General features: G+C 51.3%; 1 protein-coding gene across 1 annotated transcript; it reads left to right on the top strand.

Annotated features, from left to right (window-relative positions):
• The first annotated feature begins 357 nt into the window (after positions 1–357).
• Positions 358–9,481, top strand: ALOX5AP (arachidonate 5-lipoxygenase activating protein). Its single transcript, XM_074572954.1, has 5 exons — positions 358–689; positions 5,294–5,393; positions 7,161–7,231; positions 8,187–8,268; positions 8,617–9,481. The coding sequence occupies exons 1-5, from the start codon at positions 620–622 to the stop codon at positions 8,777–8,779; spliced, it is 486 nt and encodes a 161-aa protein (XP_074429055.1). The 5' UTR covers positions 358–619; the 3' UTR covers positions 8,780–9,481.
• Positions 9,482–10,050: the final 569 nt, after the last annotated feature.

The following is a 10,050-nucleotide window of genomic DNA, read 5'->3' as shown; positions in this document are numbered from 1 at the left end:
ACTGTCTTCCAGGGAGTTATCTGTAAGGGGAAGGATGCAGAATCCATTCCTGGTAAGGAAAGACGTGTTTCTGTAGCCACCCATGATGCTCACAGCATTTGTGTACTGCCCGTCCAAATATGCCTGGTGGACCTGGAGACCTGGTGTCTCCTCACTGTCGAGGCTGATGGAGATGTGACGAGGAAGGGCACACACCTGAGAGCAGCAGGCATGAGACTGGGTTATTGAGACTCGCCAACACTATTTCTGCTCCCAGCTACTTTCCGCTGTTCCACACAGCTAGCCAAATGCTCAGACGTACTTGAGACATCAAGGTTGCTATTCTGCTCCTGTGCAGGAAGGGCAGCAGTTATCTTTCCACATCATATACCCTCTTAGATCACGGACGTATAATCTTCTGTTTCTCTGGGTTTCATCTGTATATGATGAGTGAGTGAGCGAGTCTGTGGCTGTGTGGCTGTCACAGCCACCCGAGCGCAGGGTGCTGCCACTCTCCTGTGAAGCCATAGGAAATGTTTCGCGATTCAAGATAAGAAAGACCTTCACTTCCTCCTTCTGCGCTTGCAGGGCTGAGCTGCCGCTGAGGCTGCACCGTCCACCCCACCAGCCCACTCGCGAAATGGACCAGGAAACCCTGGGAAGTGTTGTCCTGCTCGCCATCGTCACCTTGATAAGTGTTGTCCAGAATGGTAAGATGAAAATAAGCATTTATTTAAGGGCTAAAAGGGAGCTGAGAAAAGTTCAGGATGATGTATGCTGATGTGATCTTTGGATAAATAATCTCTGGTTATAAGTGCATGTGTGCTTAGGCATGGCTTTGGCCTTAGAAATTATCTTCTAAGCATAAAATCTTGCATGCCGATGTTGCAGTATCTTGGCAGTCACACGGTCTTACTGTGATATTCTCGAGTGAGTTTGTTGTACATATGCCAGCTAACGAAAGGACTAATATGCTGAGATATCCTGTGAAAATATGCAATTTGATTTGTGGACTGAGACCTGCTTTCCTGGCTAAAGTCCCTAATGTGGGCAGCTGGGGCTGCTCCCCAGCCACGGGCAGGGGCCGGGGCCCCGGGGGCTGCCATGGGTCAGCCCTTTGCACGGAGCTGGGCGAAGGGGGCGAAACTGCACCGACTCCTCGGGGGAGTCTGTCCGGGTTACTTGTGGGCAGGCAATTCTTCTGCTTTCCTGCATCTCCAGGTCCTACAGTCCCACTAATCTCAGTTAACTGCAGCCCCAAGGAGACTGCGCATTTCCTGCAATGGAGAAGTTTCCTTTTTTAGCTCTTATTCAGTCCTCTGTAGTCCCTACTGTTCTTCAGGCTTTTTTAAACAAACCAAAAAGTCTTGTGCAAAACTGATTTTAACCTGATCGTCATCTCTTACAAAATACTTAATCATTTTAGCAGGAAGTTCTGCCCAGGATACACAGAGAAGGCAGTGGGCTTTGCCCCAGCTGCACTGAGATTGCCCAGGTCCAAGGAGAGTTACCAGTGGGACGCGGGGAGCTGACACAAGTGCTAGAAATCTTCTGTGAAGGCTTCTTGGTATGAATGGGAGATTCCCGCTGAGCGCAAACCCCACGTTCGGTCCTAGGAAATGGCCTGTTCTTGGGCTGCTGCAGAGAGGGGAAGTGGTGGGAGCCTCAGCGTGAGCCTGGCTGTCAGAGAGCGAAAAAAAAAAAGAGGTGCAGACGGGTTTTGTTTCGACACAGGCACTAAATGCCACATCGTGTAACCCAGTGCTGTTTTCTGGTAAATGCACAGTGTGTGATGTCACAGAAGACGGCACGTAATAGAGATCAGAGCACATACTGCAATTGAAAAAGTGTGTCCAATATACATTTCTTGCTATTTAACCAGATGACTTTATACACAGTTATTTCCTCTCACTCTGAAACTTGAGCATTTGCCTTCCCGCCTGATGGGCATTTTCATCTCATGGAAATCTGTCTGTGAGATTATTGACCCAACCGCCACGAACGGGCAGCGCGGCACTTGGCAAGGGACCCTGCGTGCCAAGATAGTGGCACACAGCCCCGGACCACGATTTCAGACCTCGCGTCGTTTGATTTCCTCCTCCCTGGCTTTCTGTCTAGGAAGACCGGGCTGATACGCAGTCCTGCAACGAATGCAACACACAAGGCAGTAGAAATGCTCGTCAGGGCGTATCAGTTGTACTGAACTCTTGCTGTGCCTCTGGTTCAGCAAACTACTTGGGCATCTGCTTAGTACATGAAACCAGTACCAAGTACATTAGGGTTTGTATTCTTTCCTGCAGGATTAGAAAACAGTTCGGGTGGATGCTGTTGTTGCCAAAGCTGAAGGTGGGCTGTGGTGCTGTCCATTTACTGTCACCTTGTCCATTTACTGTCACCTTGTTTGTGTCAGGAATCTCCATATCCTACAGAGTGGTTTATGTGGCCGGATGTCACTGAGTCACACATGTAGCTTTAGGTTTTGTTCTTGCATCAGAGAAATGCTGCAAGTCAGCAGCTTTCAGGGCAAATCAGTGGTCATCGCTGAGCAGATCAGGACGGAGGAAGCAAAGTGAAGTCCACAGAAAGAAGGGGTAACCTGCACGTTTGCCAGCACTGGCTAGGTTGGAGTATCAGCACATGGTTTGTGTTGGAATGAACTTGTGAAACAACCAGGCTTGGATTCAGCTCTTGTACCAGAGCGGGACTGCAGTGGTTCAGGCTCAGGGCAGCCTGTGCATCCCTGGAACCTCAGGGCATCAACTCCTGGTGCAGCTGAGCTGAATTAAACCCCTCAGCTCCAGCCCTGCTCCACTCAGTCGTCTTATGTCGGCTTGTGAAACCAACTTCTTGCCTTGGGTTTCAGGGTAAAGACCAGGAAATATAACCATGGTGTTGCAAGCTGCTTCATGCTGTAGTCTCCCATTTCCCCAGTGCCAGGCTAACAGGATCCCAATGCTGCTGTGATGTGACTGCAAACCTACAGCGAGGGCCACCCCTGGATGTGATCTGTCAGCTCTGTTCCAGTCCTTTGCAGAGCTTCAGCCTGGCTGAGCCCCAGGCAGCTGGGACCCACCTCTTGGGCTGCCTTCTGGGGAGATTTTGGGAGGCTGCAGGGCATGTGAGGTTGACAGGGCTAAGGAAACACACAACTGGGGAGCCACTCCCGGGGTGAAAAGCTCACTTGAAGCAAGAGGCTCTACCTCTCCATCTGACAGTTACATGCTGGGTTCCCTTCCAATTCACTGCCCTCATCTTGGGGGTCCACGTGGTCCTGAGGAAAAACAGTGGGTTGGAGGTGATCAACCCAGGCATTTTCTCTAAAGAAAAGGTGGATGTCTTGTGTGAGGTGGTTGTCTAAGCTCTTTCTTGAGTCAATGGACAAAGATCAGCCCTTTGGTGGGGTGGTTTCTCTCATGCCACTAGCTCTCTGAGGGATGGATTGACCTCTGGAGGTGCCTTTCCTCTATTTCCCTCTGCCACCCACTGTTTACAGAAGGAAAACGTCCATCTCCCCAGTGTTTCTCAATGTCTCTGAAATGAGGTGAGACAAAGCCTGCCACTCATCCGTGATGTGGGTGTATATGATAACCGTACCCTAATGCCCAGTCTGTTGACCAAGGATCCATAGACCATGCTGGAGACAGTAAGAGCTTCCAGGACAGATGCCTGGACCTCCACAGCCAGACCCTTCCCAGGAGACCCAGCACACCCATGCCTGCCCAGCCCCGATCCCAGAGACTGTGCACCAGGAGTGTCATCACCAGCACCTCCAAGTTCTTGTCCTCAGTGACCTCTGTCACGTTGGACACGTCTGTGTTCAGCCTGATGGCTCCTGGCATTGCGGAGCCTCTCTGCAGTGGCACACTGGCATTTGGGAAGTGGAAGCAACTGCAGCAGCAGAAAGGGAGATATATATAGTTTACTCCGTTATAAAAGCTGTGGCATGTTCTAGTGGTTTCACATACATGCTAAAAGGAAGCGAGGGGGTATGCTACATATCCCACTGAGCCCATGCAGTCCCAGACCTGCAGGAAGTGGTTTTCCATCACAGCAGCTTTCCACTGTACAAAAAATTGCCATCCAACCTAGTCCTCTTCAACTAGGTCCTCTTAGACACCGTAGGCAGGTTAATAGCTCCATGCCAAAGGCTGGGGTGGCATGCAGATGGAGATGCCAGGAGCTCTTGGTGGCTGTGCTGTCTGCTCTGGGTCCCCCAGGGCCAGGTCCTCCAGGAACCGGCCAGTGCACCCCGCTGGTGACAGTGGGAGGGTCTGCAGCCTGGCTTAAAGTGGGAATGCTGGCTTAAAGCACGGTGGGTTTTTCTGGAGAAAGGCTGTATGTACCCAGGAAGTCACTCAGTAGCTTTTAGTGAAGGCAATGGAAATACAAAAGACCTACTTACAGAATCAGGGAGGGGGAAAAATTCAGATTCTAGGGATTAAATCCTGCAGTTTATCAAGATGCACTTTTATTGTTATAATAATATCTTTCCTGATGGGTTATCTTTTATATATATCTGGCTGATATTCTAAACTGGAGAAAGATTTGGGTACACCGAGATGGGATGCATGACCATACGAAGCTTGCAGCTTGTAGCCTGTCAGGGCTCTGCCTGGTCCATTTAGACACATGATTGATGGTCTCTGCTTTAGTGTCATCAGGTAAACTGTGTTTGTCAGGCGCATGATACATTATCTTGAGGTGTTGCATTTTTGCAGCAGCTAACACTCTGACGCAGCACTGTTGGTTAAAAGGAGGACACACACCATACGGACACATGGCAATCAGCCATCAGGACCAGGTTCTCAGTGAGGCCTTCTGGGAAAGGAACCAGCTCCACAGGGTGCCCCTGGTTTGGCGAACGGGTATCACTAAAAAAGAAGAGACTCCCTTGTCTCCCTGCTCTGTTAGAGAGTGAGAACTGGGTTTGGCAGCTTTGTCTAAAAAGCTTTTTTCCGCTGTGGGGGCACAAAGGACGGAGTCTGGGCTGTACTTCTGCAGCAGCAGAGGTGCGGGCTGCCAGATGTGCCATGCAGGGATGAAGCAGGGCCCAGAGGTGAGGCCTGCTGTCAGTCACATACAAACACGTGGGGATGTCTGAGGTCACATCGCACCATGCCCTTGCACAGAGGGCCTGGTTATACCACGGTGATGGAGCGAGCGCCCTGGCCACATCCTGCACCTCCACACACTCGCATCCTCTCCTGCCATCCAGCCTTGATGCTCATGAGAACAGAGCTGATCCCACAAAGACCAGCTGCTGCAGTATCGCCAAATTACATCTCAGATCGAATGCTCTGTGTTTTTTTAACAGCTTTCTTTGCAAGCAAACTGGAGCATGAAAGCAAACACTGCAATGGCAAAGGGTTCCAGCGGCCGGGATCTTCAGCCTTTGACCGCGTTTACACGGCCAAGTGAGTAGACAAGCCCTGAGGAGCCAGTGGGGGCAGAGTGGAGTTCATCTCTCTCTTTGTTAGGGTTTAATCTGAACCCTTTTGGGGTCCAAAGGTGGGCTCCAAATGCCCTCAAAGGCTTTGCTCTGCAGTCCCACTGCTGTGTGCATTGCTGTGATGGTTTAGACCTGCAGTTCTCCAGTATGTTTGCTGGTGGGCCCAGCTCCTTTCTGGACATCGGGTGCTGTATTTATATTGGACTTGCAGCCCTTAGGTGTATTATGTCCCTTAATTTGGGAACCCGTTCCCCCGGCTGATGCTGGCAGCGTGATATGAGGACAGCTGGGGTCCCAAGGGCACTGCCGCTCACAAGGAAAGAGCCATTGGAGAGACGCTGACTTGCTGAGGAGCAGGTTGGTGGCCAAGCTCATACAAACCCCTCGGTCCCTGGGCAGCTCCCTTGACACGTGGCTCTCCGCTTCTCCGCCACATCCGTACCTCCTGTCTTTGACATCCCTTCAGAGAGAGCAGAGGGGAAAATTAATTCCAACATAGAAGAGAAAAGAACATAAAATATTTTTTATTACCCATGAAGTACTGATGCTGTGCTTGAAACTGGGTGGGATGTCCAAGTGCTGCCCTTCACAGGTGTGCAACCTCTGCCAAGGGCAGAGTACTTCCCCCTCGGAAAGAAATCCGGGATGAAGGAGGCAGCTAGAAGTCATAGAATCATGGAATCATAGAATGTGTTGGGTTGGAAGGGACCTTTAAAGGTCATCTAGTCCAACCCCCCTGCAGTAAGCAGGGACATCTTCAACTCGATCAGGTTGCTCAGAGCCTCATCAAGCCTGGCCTTGAATGTCTCCAGGGATGGGGCCTCCACCAACTCTCTGGGCAACCAGTGCCAGTGTCTCACCACCCTCACTGTAAAGAACTTCTTCCTAATGTCTAATCTAAACCTACCCTGCTCCAGTTTAAAGCCATTGCCCCTCGTCCTATCGCTACATATCCTTGCAAACAGCCCCTCCCCAGCTTTCTTGTAGGCCCCCTTCAGGTACTGGAGGCTGCTATGAGGTCTCCTCGGAGCCTTCTCTTCTCCAGGCTGAACAACCCCAATTCTCCCAGCCTGCCTTCATAGGAGAGGTGCTCCAGCCCTCTGATCATCTTCACGGCCCTCCTCTGGACCTGCTCCAACAGGTCCATGTCCTTCTTGTGCTGAGGGTTCCAGACCTGGACACAGTACTCCAGGTGGGGTCTCACAGTCATTCCTGCTCCCTTGCAGAGGCACGTTAACTCTGTGAGACACTCCCATTTGCGGTGCGATTCTCCTTTTTTTGGTTTCATGCACCTTTCAATGCCAATAACTAACTTGATTAACATGACTTAATTACAAGGATTTTCCAGGCCAATAAAGCACACAGCATCTACTATACACGTGCCATGATCAAACAGGTTGGGGGAGGAAAGCAGCTTTTGCAGGTGCCAGGCGTGTGCGCGGGGCAGTTTGTTTTCCATATCAGCCAGGACAAAGGCATCCTTTATCCCAGTGAGCAAACAGGGAAGCAGACCCGGGGGTGAGGTTGCCACCGTGTTTGGGCACAGACACACCAGCCACCCCCTGGCTGCCGCCTGCTGCAGGCAGAGCAGGGGCCTGGGGCAAAAACCCACCCGCAGCGGCATTAGCGCAGCTCAAATTCACCCCCCGCCACCCTTGGCTGGTGAAACACGTCAGTTTTGCTTCTCTTTCCCCCGTGTCCTGATCTCTCTCTCTGACAAATTCCTTTCTAGCCAGAACTGCGGACACGCGTACCCGACGTTTCTGGCCGTGCTCTGGTGCGCCGGCCTTCTCTGCAGCCAAGGTAATTAACGCACAAGCTTTTTCCCTCTTCGACCTTGCACTGCCTTCAGCAGGGGATGATGAACATTTCGGAGGTTATGCTCCCAGGGAACAACTTCTCCTGCAGTGGGGGGACCAGTCTCACTCGGCCGTCCTGCAGCTACCCGTGCTGTTTAATTAGCAGCACACTCCCTGGCACGGTTTATGCCAACAGATGTGTTCCCAGGCATGATTCTGGACAGTGGGGGCCAGCGACATTTCCCATATAGGTATTATGGATGAGACACCTCTGGTTTGGGTGGAGGGTTTAGTACTCAGATGCTGGATGCTCCATTATTCACCCCTGGGTCTGCAAATGGGCTCATTTGATTAAATTGCCAGAGCTGCCAGCCCTTCCCGGTGCTGAGGGCAGCCCAGGAGTATTTACCCGCATGTCTAAATATGATCCCTTTTAATACAATTTGAGTTTTACTAAAATTAAGATGAGTACTTTCCTGGGGTCTGTGGCTGTTCTTTCTGGAAGAGAGGAGTTTCCTAACCAGGAGGAGGGCTGTTGCCTGCAGGTGTGGGGAAAAGGGGAAAAGCCCCTTTTTATGTGCTCAGAAATGGGTATTGGACCATAGCACAGTCCTCCACCTGCTCCTAGAGAAGTGCCTCTGTCGGCTGCCTTTTATTTGTGGTGAGAGCAGTGCCTGAGATGGCACCCTTCGTCCTGAGCCCAGCGCGACCCACACCGGGTTTCTGCAGCGGGCAGAGCTGTGGCAGGATTACACCCACAAAGGCTTCAGAAAAGCTGTGTGAGGCCAAGGCAAGTGCTCTTTTTCCCACGCAAAGGTCTCTGTCCTCCTTCCAGGACTCATCCCACAGCCCAAGGCTGCAGGTTCCCATTTCCCGGACCAGCCCGGGCGGCAGATGGGGACAGTGCGTACAGAGAGATCTGTGCTGCTGTCTAACGCCTTGTTTTACCCTTCACCCAGCTCCTGCCGCCTTTGCCGGCCTGATGTACTTGTTTGTGAGGCAGAAGTACTTCGTGGGCTACCTCGGGGAAAGGACTCAGAGGTGAGGACTTTTTTTGTCTTTTTATGTTAATAAAGAGCATTACACGCACATGGAACAAGGTTGTCCCACAGCCTGTGACAGCCGAGAAGACGCACAAGCCCCTCTGCAGCGTAAGCAGCAGCCTATGCTGAGCACAGGAGGCCAAATCCAGACCCAAATGGATGCCAAAAATGGCATTCGAAAGCCCGCAGCTGCCTTGCAATGCAAGACAGAGCAGAAATTTGCCCCTTCCATCTCAGCCCCCAAGACCTTTCAGCTGGTCTCAACAGCAGAGGCTGAAGTCTGAGGACTTCTCGCGCGATGTGACGTACGTTAACGAATTGCTTCCCCCCGTTTCTGTCTCCTCAGCACTCCCGGTTACTTATTTGGAAAGCGCATCATTTTGTTCCTGTTCCTCATGTCCGTGGCTGGAATACTCAACTACTATCTCATCTTCTTTTTTGGAAGTGACTTTGAAATGCACATAAAAACGATAACCAGCGCGATCTCTCCATTGCTGCTCATCCCCTAACTCCCTGCAGCGCTGAGGGGGTCAGCGTGCTTAATATATCCATACCCAGAAGCAGCCATAATTCAACTGTTTAAGAAATGAACCCGTAACCCTTTTAGATTGCTGTAAATCTCATGCTTGATGGGCTTTGTAGTTTGATTTAACCTTGCTTTTTCCTTCAGGAAAAAGATTTATCGTGAGCATTTGGCACGCCCAAGGAATGGTAACAACTTCCAGTTAATTCTTTAGAGTTTTTTTTCCCTAAACTGCAGCTTGCAAGCTGATTGCATGGCTGGTAGAGGCATTGTATGCTTGCTTCATAGCTGTGTTGTACTTAGCTTTTGTCCCAAAACCCAGGAGCCTCTCAGCGTCGTTCCTGACCGATGGCTCCAGCGCAGGCACAGCCTTTTGCCTGCGTCCCGCATGCCCCTGCCCAGGCAAAGGCATGGACCAGACCCTTCTCCTACCCCTTCCCTCCCACTTGTTGATGACCGAGCTCCTGCTGCTGCAGGAGGGCACCCAATTTGCCCCTGTCTGGTCTTCCTTGATAAATATTCATGTGCGTAACGCTCCCGACACTGATCTCATTTACGCATCGGCCTTTTTTGTTCCCCCAGAGCTGTGGAAAGGGGTCTTGCGTACATAAGGAGCTGGCGTATCGACTGGTGGGGTTGGTTTTGTTTTGCTTGGCTTTGTTTAATAAAACAGTCTAAAAGGATGAAATCTGTTTGCTCCCATCTTCTTTGCCTGCTGCGTGATCCCAGTGCTCCACGGCTCGGCAGCTGGCCGGGGAGCGGAGCACAGGGAGCAGCACCGGGCTCTTCGTGAGAGCTGCTAATTGCCCTGGGCATGACCTCGCCAGGACAAGAATTTAACAACTCCCCCTCTATTAGCAAGTTCAATTTTCTGCCTCCATCGCTAACAATGTGCCCCTACAAGTCCTTACCGAGGAGCGGTTTGATTAGAGAAATGGACCGAGGTAGGCAAACAGGCGAGCGCAATCTTTTTAAACATTGCTACCCTATGAGTGCTTAAGCTCTTAAGCCTGCCTGATTACTGCATGGAGGATGGATAAAGCTGTATTTTATGACTCCTTTGGGAGGGACAGAGACTCCTTGCTGCATGAGAAGCGGGTTTGCAGAGCTGTTCGCCGAAGCAGGCACAGAAATCCGCCTGCCTTTGTGCCACACCAAGGCTGGTGGGTTTTGTTGCTGCCCGATGGGGCAGAGGCGCTTGTGCACGGCTGCTCTCCTTCCCACCCGACCCTTTGCGCTGCCAAAAAAACACACCCC

This window comes from Larus michahellis, chromosome 1 (genome assembly GCF_964199755.1).
Source record: "Larus michahellis chromosome 1, bLarMic1.1, whole genome shotgun sequence".
Lineage (NCBI taxonomy): Eukaryota > Metazoa > Chordata > Aves > Charadriiformes > Laridae > Larus > Larus michahellis.
This window is presented reverse-complemented; position numbering and strand designations above follow the sequence as displayed.